A 15,312-nucleotide genomic window follows, 5' to 3' on the forward strand; every position below is an offset into this window, starting at 1 on the left:
ACCTTATGCAGTTGTGAGCGCTGTAAAACCTCTACTTTAAAAAAAAGGAAAGTAGAATCCTGCGTTTGGATAATTATGAACTACGCTTGGTCAGAAGTGAATGTAGCAATATAAAATCTTCTTACAACCTTTTAGTCGTCTTCCCCGATTCCTGAGGTATGACCCCCATGTTTTTCTCTTTTCTCCCTAGAAGCCAGCTTATGGAGGTCTTACTGCTCCTCTCACCAAAAAGGAACTGATTTTCCCCCCTGACTGTGTGGAAGGAGTCAGTATAGCCACCACAAAGAGAAAACGCATGACTACCAAGGACCTAGGTAAGCATTATGGAAGTTCAGCTTTGGTATATAAATAGTTCACTGCTGGTGTTGCAGGAAAGTCTCATGCCTTCTTGCAACGCAGAATTTGTTGTTGGCTTTGCTGATTTTTTTTTTTCAGCTCATACCATGATGTAGTGAATATAATCATAATAAATGAATGCTTATCACAATAAGACTTTTGTAAGTAAATATTTCTATCCTTCATTCTTCAGTGCTTCAGTGCAGAATATGGGGGGAAAAATATATATAAAAATTAAAGCCTTTTGTGCGTTCGTAACCAGTGATGGCCTAGTGCCCGACTCAACGTGTTTAGGGTTGAGAAAAGTGAAAAGAGAACATTGTTTTTTGTTTATAGCTCACACACATAAATACTCATGCACTCTTTTGTTTAATTTAACTCTTTTTATCCGGGCTACGAGTATACTCGTAACGAGGACCAGTCCGGGCTACGAGTGTTCTCGGAACAACGATACGGTCACGTCAAAGAAGCTAGTTTTGCTTGTAATTACCAAAATACGCAAATACGGCAATGCTAGCTCTGTCTGAATATTTTAATTTTCCAATGAACAGTGTTTTTTTTTGTTTTTGATGGGCGTAGAAGCTTGAAAGATATCTCGAAAACGCACATTCACTACCGACGAAGTACTTTTTGAAGTGGCGCTGGGTTGTGAGGGGAAATTTTATTAATTTGATGAAAGTGACTCTGAAATAAGTGCCGTAAATACCGTTGTGGATGATAAGAAACAGGACTAAGACTCATGTAATAGCGATTCAGATCATGGTGAAGGGGTCAGTACTGGAATTCGTGCTCGATGGGTAGGGCTAGATGTAGATCTATAAAATCCAATGGGACGTCGTGGGTGCGGCAATCAGGGTCAAGTTAGAGGGTGGAATACACCTCAAAATCTACATTGTGCTATTGGTGTATTTCCTAACCACATACATTTACAAAAACTACATTCAATTTCTAACATAACTGCCAAATTTCCTTAAAATCTTAGAGAAAATGTAAGAAATATAGCACTTTGAACTATACGCACTGACTTCCGACTCATACGGCGCGGGGGCCCCAGGACTGGTACAGAGTCCGTGGGGGTACGGCTAGGATAAAAAGAGAGTTAACCGCTCCAGAATTAAGTAAAACTCTCTTTTGTTGAGATAAAGTCAGTAAGAATTTGAAAAAGTGGAGGAAAGGGTCTTAAACACAGGCTAATAATCATGGCCAAAGTTTAGTCTGATCTAATTCTGTTAAGTCTAACGTCTTGTCATAGTCATCACAGTTGTTTTGTTTTTCAGTATCATGGTTTATTTTTTAAATTTTGTTTTTTGTTGTTTTAGTAGGGGTTTTCCTGTACTTGCAACTGCATAAGGTCATATGAGTGTGCTTATTTTTATTTGAGAATGTGAAGGTAGATGGGTGACGGGTGCTCTGGTGTGGTTTACTTCTTCTTTCCTATCAAACATCTATAGTCTCTATCTCCCCTCCTTTTTTTTGTGCTTGTTACTCTCTTGTAACACCTCTAGTCTTTAGCATTTATATGACCTTATTGTGTTGCAAGGGCCGTCGTAAAACACTTACTAAAACAGAAGCTGTGAATACTTTAGTTGGTTTCTGCATTTTGCTTTAATAAATGCAATTGTTATTCCTCAGCCCCATTTGAAGCCTGGCGTCTGATGCTGGCACTCAAGTCGGGTCTGCTGGCGGAGAGCACATGGGCGCTGGACACAATGAACATCATGCTCTACGACGATTCCTCCTTCGGCTACTTCAGCCTGGGCACCCTCCCGGGCCTGCTGGAGGTGCTCACGGAACATTTCCGCCAGTGTCTCATCCAGATGTTTGATGGCTTCCGAGATCTGGAGAAGGGACAGTCTCGCAGGCAGCGCCACCAAGGCAGCAAGCAGCGGCTCAAGTCTTTACCGGCGTCGTCGAAGACGCCGGAAGAGTTTTTGAACGAACTGACTGAAAGTTTCTCTACGGGGGAGGGTGAGACAGAGGCCACGAAAATGTTTCAGATGACGGGGCCCAACTTCACGAAAGTGTCACGCAAAGGGCTGCCCGTGAAGTTTGACAGTTGTCCCACGGATACCACAGTGTTGGAGTCGAAGTACTGGGACATCTACACGCACTTCGACACAAAGCCTGACCACTGGTTATCTGGGTGTGGTGACATCACCGATCACATCCTCACTCATCTGGAGAGTGACAACACTAACACATTCTTGTCAGGGAGGTTCAGGAAGAAGAGGACGTGGGATGCGGTGGGTCGAGAGGAAGAGGAAAGTTGTACCGAGCTGTCCTGCAGCAAAAAGGTGTGCAAAGTTGAAATTGAAGAAAGGGAAGCCAGCAACACAAGTAGCTGTAGTGGGGTGGAGGAGGGTAGTGGTGTGGAGGAGGGTAGTGGGGAGGAGGCCGTGGAGGGGGAAAAGCAAACAGGAGCGAAGCCATCAACAGAAACAAGCAGCAAAGACCAGAAGCCTTGCGTTAAAGTGGACACAGAGGCCAAGCCAGCCAGCAGTGACAATTCCAAGGTGGAAACTATTCATTCCAGTGTGTGCAATGGTGTGGGGAGTAGTATAGAGCAGTCGGGAGAAGGTGTAGTGCAGGTGAAGGCGGAGCCCATGGATGAGGCAGAGTTTGCGGGGGCTTTAAATAGCGAAGATGCATCAAAAAACACTTCGAAATCGAGTTCTGAGGTTCCTATAAACTGTGAGTCCAAAAGCAGCGAGGAGGGGAAGGAGAAGAAAGATGGCCCAGAAGAGATACAGCCTGTGACGGGTTCAGAACTGAAAAATTCTGATAAACTAATAGAAGAGCAGCAGTCAGTGAAAAAGGGATCTGAGAAAATAGTTATTGATGATTCAAATAGCAAGCCTCTAGAAAATGGTGACATCGAAGAGCCGAAACTCTCCCCTATGGTGAATCACGAAGGAGACAGTGCGGCTAATGGCAGCTGGAAAAAGGAGTTTTCCGAGAAGGGAGACTTGAAGGAAGGTGAGAACGACTGCAGCGACAGCTCGCCGCCGGTGCTGAAGGCGGAGTGCCTGGATGGGGAGGAGGAGGTGGCGGGGGAGGACTGCAACACAGAGCCCCTCAACTCCACCATGAACGTGAGCAGTGCCGGGGCCAGCATGGAGGCGGACGCTAGCGCGGTGATGGACACCAGCAGTCGCTCTGAGGCAGAGACCACCGAACTGAAGACGGAGCCCATGGAGGAGGACAAAGCCACACAGGAGGTGGGGGAGGAAGACAGGCTGGCTGACACTCAGGAGCTTGCGGAGGAGAACGAAGAAGAGGAGAAGAAGGGAGAGTCCACTCCTGAGGAGAATGGGCCTGGTGAGAAGAAAGGAGCTGAAGTGGGATGCAGTACTAATAATGATTCCCTCGTTTCTGAAACCGAAGAGTTGTCCGCCAGCATTGTTGCTGACATGTTGAAAGAGGATGAGCAGATTGAAGACGAAGCTTTCCAGAGAGATGACCCACCCCTCACTGTTACGCCGGAGAGTAGGGACGAGCTGGGTCGCCGCTGCGTCTGCATCTCCAACATCATCCGCTCACTGTCTTGTGTTCCTGGTAATGAGATTAAAATCTGCAAGCACCCGGGTATCATGCGTGTGCTGGGCCGTCTGCTGCTGCTGCACCACAGCCACCCACAGAGACCGGAGCTGCGTAAACTGCCCAGCGGGGACGAGGACGATGAAGAGCGGGAGGAACCTCCCCGCGTCTATGACAACGAACACTGGTGGTGGGACTACTTGGACCAACTGCGGGAAAACGTCCTGGTCATTCTGTCCAACATCTGCGGCCATCTGATGCTGGCAAACTTCTCGGAGGAGGTGTGCTTCCCTCTGCTGGAGGGTCTGCTGCACTGGGTTATCTGCCCGGCCTCCGTTGCCCGTGACCCGCTGCCCACGCTCCCACCAGGCTCCTTGCTCTCCCCCCAGCGTCTGGTGCTGGAGGCTCTGTGCAAATTGTGCATCCACGAGGCCAATGTGGACCTGCTGCTGGCCACACCGCCCGTGAAACGTCTGCTGGAGCTCTACAACGTCCTGGTGCACCTGCTCGCCGACCGCAACCAGCCGGTCACACGCGAGTTTTCCATTGTCCTGCTCTCTTTTCTAGTCCCCGGAGACTCTAGCGCGGCCCGGGCCGTGGCCCTGCAACATCCGTGCGTCTCGCTACTGGTGGACTTTCTGGAAACGGCCGAGCAGAACGCCCTGTCCATCGCCAACCAGCAGGGTCTGGAGGTCCTTCAGAGCAACCCGGAGGTGATGGGCACCTCTCTGGACATGCTGCGGCGCACGGCATCCATCTTGCTTCACATGGCCCGCGTGCCAGACAACCGTAAGTTGTTTGTGCCCCAGCAGCCCCGTCTGCTCAACCTGGTCATGTCCCAGATCCTAGACCAGACCGTGTCCAACACTCTGTCGGAAGTTCTGTTTGAGTGCTCGCAGGTCTCCTGATGGCCCGGCTGTCTGCTGCTGGTGTCTTACTCCTGCCCTGGTGCTGCACAGGGGAACAGTCTGGAGAACGGCCATCCCCTGTCGGAGAAGCAACGTCTTGCTTAGAAGTCGGGGAGATGGGTGTTTGAACCCCATGTTCTCATGTTGCCTGGTAGCCAAAAAGAAGAGGTTTTGTTTTAAGAATTAGTTCTACTGGCTTGTGTTGCCGTCTGGGTAAAAACGTGCAATGTTCTGGGGTGGTCGTTGCACACTGGTGATCAACCAACCACTTTAAGTGGAAGAAGGCAGCACAAGCTGCAACTATTTCGCTTGGAAGCCTGAAGGCAGTGCTGAACGTGAGAAAGCTGTGACTCATTTATTAGTGGTCAGGATTTTCTGCAAGTGCCCATTGTGGCCCCTTAGGCTTGCAATATCTTAGCTCCGGAAAAAACGTACCAATGCTCTGAAGAACTAAAAGAGTGAACTTCTCTACGCAGAGCTGACCGAGCAAAGCCTAAACTTCTATCAGAAGTGACACTGCTTGTTATTTGGTCGGTTGACTTTGTACAAAGCTTTTATTGACTGAAGATGCTCTGTAATTTTCTCCCATGCTATGACTTCTGTGCTTAGGTACCTAGATCCTTGTTGAGTATACGAGAAAGAGCAGAAACGATTCTGGCGAATTGTCGTGTTGGATAAAGCCAACTTTGTGCTTTCCTGGACTCATAATTACTGGTTTGCTCAAACATGTGTGCTTTGTTAAAAGATTTTGAATATTTTTTTTTTCTTCATGAGAAATGACTTCAGTCCAAGGCAAAGGAGCTGCTGTGTAATGATGTTGGGCTTCATCTATCTGTCAGTGAATAACTTATTGTTGTAATTTTAACAATTTTTTTTCCACTCTGGGTACCCTGTTGTGCTGAATTACGTTCTTTTTTTAATGGAGATTTTATTCACTGAAGAATTCTAATGAATGACTATGATGTTTCTTCCATGTGTTCTTGATGTATTGCTGAGAAGTGTTGTCAGTTCGTACCCTTGGACGTTTGTGAAAAGTAACACGGAGATTTGTCTTCGATCTGTGGAGCATCTGAGAGATGTTGACAGGATTTTTCTGTTTGTTTTTCGAGTATTTATTGGACAGTACCTGGTTACTTTTGCTTGAAATGGTGCCCTAGATTGAGAAGGGAGACTGACTTGCCTTTTTTGCCACATGCTGAGGATGGGCATTTTGCTAGAAAATATCGAAAATTTTGTCAACAGAAATCTGTGAATGGAGTATTTTTGCATAATGGCTGTTATTTGTTGTGCCGATAACTGATTTTTTTTTTTTCCTGTGTGGAAATGCTGCATTTCTGTGTAATTGAGACTTACAAAAATAAACAAAAAAATTGTTATTGGAAGAAAGGATGGATGTATTATGTATTGCATTGGTGTGTGTTTATTGGGTAGAAAAAAAATTCAGCAAACAAATGGGTTATTGATACATAAATACCTCATTTTCACTGTGGTTTGCAATCATTTGGAGGGGTGGGAGTGTGAGAATTGCCAAGTTCTCCTCTGTCACTTTCCAGTCTCTTCGAAAGTGCAACCCAAATAGCAGACTGGACATCTTTATTCCCCCATCCCACCACCTCCCTGGAGGTTCAGTTGCTATGAAAAGAATTTGCAGAGAGCAGGAGAGAGTAAGAGAAAGAAAAAGAGAGATGAGATGTGATGTTGCTATAATTTTGGAATTCTGTATTCTTCTTGAGCTTATATGACCTGGTCCCGTTTCCCCCAAGTTTGTGAGCAGCTGCTTTCAAACACCACACAAGCTACATCGCAGAGTTGTAAGAGATTCAGAGAATCTGAACCTTACCTTTGGCTCTACTCAAAGTCCTCTTCTTGTAACTTATTTTATTTCTTGTACATTTCATGTAACATAATGTAGACTTCCCTTCCTTTATACACTCAAGGAAAATACTTCTACATAGGCTGAGGAATGTAGAATAATAGAAGTGCTGGAAATGTCTATACTGCCATGTAAGAATCATATCATTTCAACTGCCTCATTTCCTCCCGTCCCCCTTCCCCTGCTTAGATACATGATGTAAATACGTTATATATACAATATGTATATAAATATGATCTAGCATTTCCTTTCTGCGGAAAGTTCATTTAATTCTGATGCCATAGTGATTCAATATAAATACATGTGGAAGATTATAAGAGCAGAGTATAACAAATCTTTTGTGCATAATTGTTCCATTTTTTTTCTCCTTTAACCGTACTGATTGTGGATCTGCAGTGTAAATGAAGGCAGGTTTTATCGGACAGAGATGTGTGTTCCTCACCAGTACATCTGCTGCTGCCGGCACTGATAGGAGGATGAGTTCCTTCCTTGTGTGTGAAATATTTGTGTTTTTTCTTTTTTTTTTTTATAAATAAATTTTTTGCTTTGAGTGTGTAGTGGTCTCTCTGACACAAGAGCTTTGTCTGGTAGAGGAGTTCTGGTACTAGTTACATATCTCTTCATGCTTGTTGATGGAACAGCCAGGGGAGTGTCTTTTGTTGGCCACCAGTCTCTTTTAGATGTGAGAATGTCTTTTGTTTGTTTTTACACGAGAGAATGAATGCCATTGCTGATGTAGTTGTAGTAATACAGCAAGAAATTGCCAGGAATGCAATGCCTGCGAGGAAGATGAGTGGAAGAAAGTGTCCAACTGTGCAATGATGCAGAGAGCAAAGTATCTGCACCTTTCAGTTTTATGTCACGACCAGATTATTTTTATTTAAAGGGAAAATAATACACAATTTCTTTTCATACTTCAAAATGTTTTTTTGTTTTTTAAAATTTCTCCAAAAAGTTTTCTTTGGGGGAAGAAAGAAGACAAAATATTGGCCAAATTTATTTTCCTTTGATTGTTACTGAAGACGGACATGGTGCAGCTTTGCCATAGGATGCGTGCGGATTTGAAACACACACACACACACACACACATGTCTATACATGTTCTGAATATTGTGTCCCATAACACTGCGGCGGGGACCGGTAGAGTGGAGCGTGCCCTGTGGGCTGTGGAAATCATCGTCGTACACTTTTTAATCCAGTAACTCATTCGCTTCTTGTTCTCATTGACAGAGGTCCTGCTGGGTTGTGCTCCGCGCCACCGGCCCCGGCCGGCCTGTGTGGAGTGGTGTCTGTTGTTGTTGTTGTCTAGTGTCGTTATTGTGGCATTGCGTATAAGTTCATGATTTGTATTTTTTATTACTATGGTCAGAAATACTTTCATTTTACTTGTACATATTACAAGAGATTGTCAGTTCATGTGTCAGTCATGTCCACTTCTATTGAATAAACTTTGTGATTCCATACTGGCTGTTGTCAAGTCTTTCCACTGGAGGAATGAGGAGAAAAGCTCCAGTTTTTTTTGAGGGGGAAAAAAGGATTTTCGTCTGCCCCCTTCTGACCTCCCAGTGGGTTGTTGGTGGGTGCTCTGGTGTTGTTTGCTCCTTTTTCTTATCAAACATCAGGGGTCCTTATCTCTCCTCCATTTTTGTATTTGTTACACCCTTGTAATACCTCTAATCTTGGGCACTTGTATGACCTAATTGTGTTGCATCCTGTGCTGTAAAACGAACTAAAACTTTTAAAAAAATAATTTTAATCTGGCCCCTGGGATAGTGCGCTCCTTTAGTATCATGCTGAACTATGGAGCAGATAGCCCTGGTTTGAATCCCAGACTGGGTGTTTCTGAACTCGGATCGTTTTGTGGAGTTTTGAAAAAGGCACCTGCTCTGGTGTGGTTTGCTGATTGCTCCTTTCCTATAAGCATCTGTCCTCCTGATCTCTCCTCTCCTCCTTTTTTATGTTTGTTTCTCTCTTGTAACTCCTCTTATCTTCCACATTTATAGGACATTATTGTATTGCACGTACCGTAAAACTCCACTAAAACTTAACTAAGTGGGTGGTTGGCGGGTGCTCTGGTGTGGTTTGCTGCTTCTTTGTTTCCTATCAAACATCTATCGTCTTCATCTCCCCTCCTTTTTTTGTTTTTGTTACTCTCTTGCAACACCTCTAATCTTCAGCACCTATATGACCTTATTGTGTTGCGAGCGCCGTAAAATCTCTACTAAAAAAACAAGTGGTTTGCTCCTTTGCTACTAACATGTCATCCTGATCCCTCTTCCTTTCGTGTTTGTTACTCTCTTGCAACATCTCTAATCTTTGGGACTTTTATGACCTTATTGTGTTGCAAGTGCCGTAAAACTCTTCCTAAAATTAAATTAAAGTCTCCTAACCCATTTGGCTCAGTCGTATGGGAGACTGACGTTAAATTTGGAGGTCCCCGCCTCTAAAAAAAACCCCTAATACATGTAGTGTTGATAGGGGTGTGAAACCCTACTTACTTTTTACTTCCCAAATACAGGGTGATCCCAAAAAAACTTACAACTTATTTTTGTAAATATTTTCCTCCACACTGAAGTTAAGCGTTTCAAATTTGTACACATCTGGAAGTCAAAAGGAATTTGTCTGATATTCAATTCATTTTAAATAAATCCACAGAATAGTTTGGCTCTACATAGCGTGTAAAAAAATAATTTTCAGCTATGTCCCCATTTTTGTAGCATGACGCACTGGTTTGCATTATGCTTACCGCAAAAAATCCCAACAATTGCGCCATATTGTAAACTACTGTAGTCTAACAGGCCAACAGAAATTTGTAGACGGTTTTTCTCAAGTTTCCTTTGCCAGTTGAGATCGTGGTAAAAATTAGTAAAGAGCAGAGAACTTTTTGTAGTGAACATTTCCTCACCACCAACTCATTTTGTAAGTTTCGCTCAAGGTACGGAAATAACGTTCAAGTGCCCTGAAGGCCTTCTCTGATGTCAGGTGTGGAAATGGTCCGTCAGGTAGGACCTTTAGAGAATCAAAACTAACAATTCCCAGACAAAAGTACCACTTCAGGTCCAACACACCATTCGCACCCCTTTAAACATCACCAGGGTGCAGAATTCAGTAGATGAGCCCCATGAGACGTCCGTCCATAGACAATGTCTGCAGCAATGATTTTCCTACACCTCAACTGTCCACATTCTCAACGCAGATCTTCATCTACGACTTGCCATTTTCCCCAATTACTGTACAACATGGATAGCTCGAATTCATGGGACCAGCCTCGGTAGTTTGAGGGATCTTGGTTTTTAAAAAAGTTTTCGTAGAGGTTTTACAGCGCTGGCAACTGCATAAGGTCATATGAGTGCCAAGGGGTGGACGTCAACTGAGAAGTTCTTACAGGGAATCAGACTTACTCTGCTCACCTTTCATGCCTCAACAGCTGACAAAGTCTGCTTCGACTATCAAGGCACCCCGGAAATAGCGGGTCACAACAGTGTGACAAACACACAAAAGAAGTAGAGGAAAAATTACGATAGTAAGGATTAAGAAAGAAAAAGCAGCAGTTCCCTGTTGCAATTCAGGCACAGTTATATTATGAGCATAACATTGATGAATCAGCCCATTTACATGGTATTGTCCCCCCCCCCCCCCCCCCCCCCTTTGGGAATGGCCCAAAGAGAGGGATCTGTGGTTCGAGGGATATAATCTTACAAAGAAAAAGAAGAAAAAACAAAACAAAAACGGGACGGGCAGCACAGTTCGACAGATGCATGATTTCGAGTCTTTTGTGTTCAACCTATTCGTGTTATATATTGTGAAATCTCGACTTTTTTTTCTCTCCCATTCAGACAATTCTGAAGCGAAAACCTGTCTCCACTGAAGAAAATCTGGCAGTCCCGCAGATTTCGGTCGAAGCAGACTTACTGTAGGCTACATAGCAGCTGTAGGGAAAGCGCAAATTCATTTTAATCTTTTGCCTACCCATTGTGGCCTCAGGAACAGACCAAAACTATACCGTACTCACAATAAATATTATTGCACTTCTGCGTGGAGTGCTCTGCATTCTTTTCACTTAATATGTAGTAGAATCCGACCGAACCCCTAGAAATGGATTCCTATCGTCTGCACACAGAGGAGTTGAAAAAGAATAATATAAAATATATGGTATTAATAGGGTCCAGCTCCAAGAAAGTGATAGCCATTAATTGAATACAGAAGTCGGAAAAGAAAAACACATGATATTTCAAAGGTGCAGCTGTAATGAACAAATATATAAGAAAAAAACCAAATCTAATGATGTATGCAGGGAATGGCCTCTCTCCGTTCAAAGAACATGATAAAAAATAATTTTGATTAAGCAATAAAATAGATTGTAAAGGCTTGAATTTCATACAAAATAAAAATTTTAAGCTGTTGGAAGGCATTAATTAATCTCAAGAATCAGTAGAACATTATTAAAATTTATACTTATACAACCCAGCACACATACAGCGAACCTGTAGGTCTACCAAGTGGAACACGCAGTATAACCAACATATTTTCAAGTCCCGCATTTTTCCTTACTTACACATGTATTTTTTTTTAAGTAAAAAAAAAAAAGCAAAATTAGTATGTAACACAACGAATAGATTTCTTCTTCCTCCTGCTAATTTCGCTATGTGTGTGCTAAACTGTATGTCATTCTTAATAACCATTTAGCTCCTGAGGATTTGCCTAGGAGAGGGGATATAATCTTCTAAACATATCATCATATGTTTTAAAAAATTCATTTACTTTAATTAAATTTTAAAATCTGTACAAAATGATCAGGGGAAAAACGCAGCTGTATTAGGAAAAGAATACTGCTTCCAACGAGCCAGTTTCTGCTGCGGTACAGAGAGGGTAAGTTATGTACATGTTTTTCTCCCATTATAGTTGCGACAATCCAATTTTCATTCCTTACCCATCTATTTTCTCAAATTAAAAAATAACCAACTCCTCCAATGACTTAAACGTACGATATTACGGTAGAACGAGAAATATCTTTCAGCGTGTCTTTGTTTGGTCGAGATCGCTTACCGGGCTAAATCTTTATGTATTTTCAAAGTTTCCTTGGATTTGTCTCAAGTTTCAACTCCATGGCACCTCCCATTTCATCATATAAAAAAAATTCCCAGTGTGCACTTTTTCTGGGTCAATTTCAACCGTACAAAAACCTAGAAAAAGAAGAATGAATCAACTTTGGCTGCATATAGCCTCATTTTCAGTCAATTCTAAAGGATATTCTCCTATACCTCACAGAAATGCATACTACGGCAGTCTTTAGAGTTCAAGAGAGACGTACACTCCCGGAAATTTTTTTTAAACAAATGACTTTAATTCACTTTCATGTAATTGTGCAAGAAGTTCATAGGTACATGGGATGTACTAAGGGTGAATTTGTTGAATTTTTCTGAAAAATGGGTCTCTGTGGCGGCCATCTTGGACTTTCAAACCAGTTTCTTGGTGCAGAAGAATTTCATAGTTAAAATATTGAATTATCAGCCTGAAATTTGGCACACAAGTACATACCTATATGAAGTGGGGATCCATGTGAGGATTTTGACCTATCTTTAAAACTAAAAAAGTGAGCCCAAAGTCATTGGACCCCCCGAGAGTCAGTTGACGAAATTTTGGGGTACATATTACAAAAAATTTGAATACTTCCACGTTACCATTATTTCCCAATTCCCTCACATAGATCCCCAGAATAGATCTTAAAGCGCACGTACGCCAAATTTGAAGCTTCTAACTTCAGTAGTTTTTGAAAACGCCTTGCACCAAAGAGGTCACATGTGTAAAAAAAAGTAGATTTTGAGAGAAACAGAAAAAACAGGGATTTTAAAAAGGACTTTTAGAGCAATTTGCACGTTTCAAACGCCCTTTTAGGTCATTTAGGGTGTTTTTTCAACAGCCTCTTCATTGTGACCCAATAGAACAGATGTCAAAGGATGTTTTTTAGCAAAAAACAAAAGTTGGATAGTTTGAAAAATCTTATCGATATTGCCTGGGATCGCCGACCCGGGTCTCCCCTTAAGCGACTGAAACAGGAACGTTGCGCAACACTGCTCTAGGTGCTAATCGATTGACTCTGTGCAATGCCGCTCTAGCTGTTAAATGGTTAAATGTTTGTTGTTTTTTTCCCATTTCTAAAGTACACTAAACTTCGGCTACAATGAACAAATACCTCGACCTGCATCAAAGATAAATGGATATTCTTTAATAGCAAAGCAAGGCAAATGGACAGGCTTTAAGATGATACCAAAAACTCAATATGCCCCCAAAAATTGACGAGCGCCTGATTTCACCACGTCGAGACACACACATGATATGTATATTATTATACTAGAACACTTGGATAGCTGATAAAATATGTGAGGCAGCGTGGTGAAATCAGGCGTTCATCAAAATAATGAAATTAAAGAAACTGGCGTTTTTCTGCCAGTTCGGCAATTTCTATTGAATTTTTGTTTTTTTGGCTTAACACTATAGCTGTCCAAATAAGAACACATTTCTCGGGTGGATTTTACTGAAAAACGTTTGATTAAAATTAAAGGCACAAAAAATGTAAGTTTTTAGTTTCTAAGGACTATCAAGCTGTAGAAATCACCAAACCTTGGAGGCCATTTTCTCACTAATTCTACCCTTCAAACCAGGCGACCCCACCTTCTTCAATCTCAAATAAATTGACTTCTATTCAAGTTCAACATAGATGGGCATTTATTTCACCGATAGCAAGACAATAGAACAAGCTTTAAAATGATACCAATAACACCACAAGCCCAAAAATAGACGAGCGCTTGATTCCATCACGTTGTGACATAAAGTTTCAAAAAATTAAAACATCTGAAAATTGTACACAAAGTCACTGGAATGAACACAGTAGAGATGTAGACTCATAATATATAAGTAACAAACAACAAGAACAAATTAACAGTGTGACCTGTACGTACAATATTTAGTCAAAGTAAAGTAAGTAAGTTATGACATTTTGAAATGCAGGGTACTGTGACTTTGCTGCTGGCCACACATCAAAGCACCTATTTTTTGGGGGGCAGTAATATATATATTTTTCGTCGCAGTTGCTTACTCAGCAAAACATCGTTTTGAAAAATAAAAACATCTGAAAGTTGTCCAACCTGAAACTCCCAAGCATGAACACTGTAAAGAGGAAGACTGAATATTGACAAAAAGACATGACAAAACAGCCACGGGACGACTTAAAATAAAAAAAATAAATTTTTTAGTAGAGGGTTTTATGGCGCTCGCAACTGCATAAGTTCATATGAGCGCCAAGGGGTGGGTGTCAACAGTGAAGTCTTTACAGGGAATCAGGCTTACTCTGCTCACCTCTCTAGCCTCAACAGCATAAAGTCTGCTTCCACTATCACACAAGGCACCCCGGAAATAGCAGGTCACAAGAGTGTGACAAACATACAAAAGAAGTAGAGGAAAATGACAATAGTAAGGATTAGGAAAGAAAAAGCAGCAGTTCCCTGCTGCAGATCAGGCACAGTTATGAGCGTGACATGATGAATCAGCCCATTTACAATTCTACTGCGCTTGAATGAGAAATATCCCCCCCTTTGGGAATGGCCTAAAGACACTTCAGTCAGTGGCACCGCCCCGGGGGGGAACCAAGAAAAAATAGCAGTGTGACTTAGATTACGGTATATTATACTTAAAGTAATCAGAGTACGTTATAATACTTTTTCTTTTCTGATCCAGCAGCCATCTGGGTTCTAACCCTTCAGCCTGTCGATATGGCAAAGAATTTACAGGTTTACTCTGTTCTCTCAATTTTTAAGCAGAAAAGCAGCGACTTCTTTAGGACTAAAACTTTTAAAAAATTAGAAATCTAACACACCAACAAATCAAAACACAACAATGGGAAAAATAAAAGACAAACAGCAACGTATAGGATGTAAAGTACCTACATTCTTCACATGAAAATATCTATACATGAACACCTTAAAATTATCAAAATACATGTCTAATATTGTTATGAAGTACTTTTTTTATTTTGAAAAATGCAAAAATTGCGGCCGCGATTCGGGGACCCAAAAAATGCCAGAAATGGCGTCCGCGACAAATTAACAGTGTGACCTGTACGTACAACATTTAGTCAAAGTCAAGTAAGTAAGTTATAACATTTGGAAATGCAGGGTACTGTGACTTTGCTGCTGGCCACACATCAAAGCACCTATTTTGGGGGGGCAGTAATATATATATTTTTCGTTGCAGTTGCTTACTCAGCAAAACATCGTTTTGAAAAATAAAAATGTCTGAAAGTTGTCCAACCTGAAACTCCCAAGCATGAACACTGTAAAGAGGAAGACTGAATATTGACAAAAAGACATGATAAAACAGAAAAAGTAGCAGTTCCCCCTATGTTCCGGCACAGTATGAGCATGACATTGAAAAATCAGCCCCTTTACAATTCTACTGTGCATAAGAACACATTAATATCCCCGCTTTGGGAATGGCCTAAAGACAACTGCAGTCAGTAGCACTGCCCTGGGGGGGGGGGGGGGGGAGCAAATGAATCGTATTCCAACATAAATTACACTTCAAACAAATGGAAGGAAATTGCAAATGAGCTTGAAACTGACGGCAACCGGAATAGTAGTTCTAACAAAAAGCTCCTGGGAC

The 15,312-nt window shown here is 42.1% G+C and overlaps 1 protein-coding gene across 10 annotated transcripts in view; it reads left to right on the forward strand.

Moving 5' to 3' along the window:
* The window catches only part of LOC101854323 (trithorax group protein osa), an 82,869-nt gene extending 74,754 nt beyond the window's left edge, over positions 1-8,115 (forward strand). For 9 of the 10 annotated variants that reach the window (XM_035969410.1, XM_005097039.3, XM_035969416.1 and 6 more), the window contains 2 exons: positions 191-314; positions 1,969-8,115. In XM_035969410.1, the coding sequence (XP_035825303.1) occupies positions 191-314; positions 1,969-4,781 (2,937 nt within the window). In that variant the 3' untranslated portion in view covers positions 4,782-8,115. The remainder of the gene's footprint in view (positions 1-190; positions 315-1,968) is intronic. The other variant, XM_035969413.1, reaches the window with a different exon arrangement.
* The last annotated feature ends 7,197 nt before the right edge of the window (positions 8,116-15,312 follow it).

Source organism: Aplysia californica, unplaced genomic scaffold (assembly GCF_000002075.1).
Source record: "Aplysia californica isolate F4 #8 unplaced genomic scaffold, AplCal3.0 scaffold00145, whole genome shotgun sequence".
In the NCBI taxonomy this organism is placed as follows: Eukaryota; Metazoa; Mollusca; class Gastropoda; order Aplysiida; family Aplysiidae; genus Aplysia; species Aplysia californica.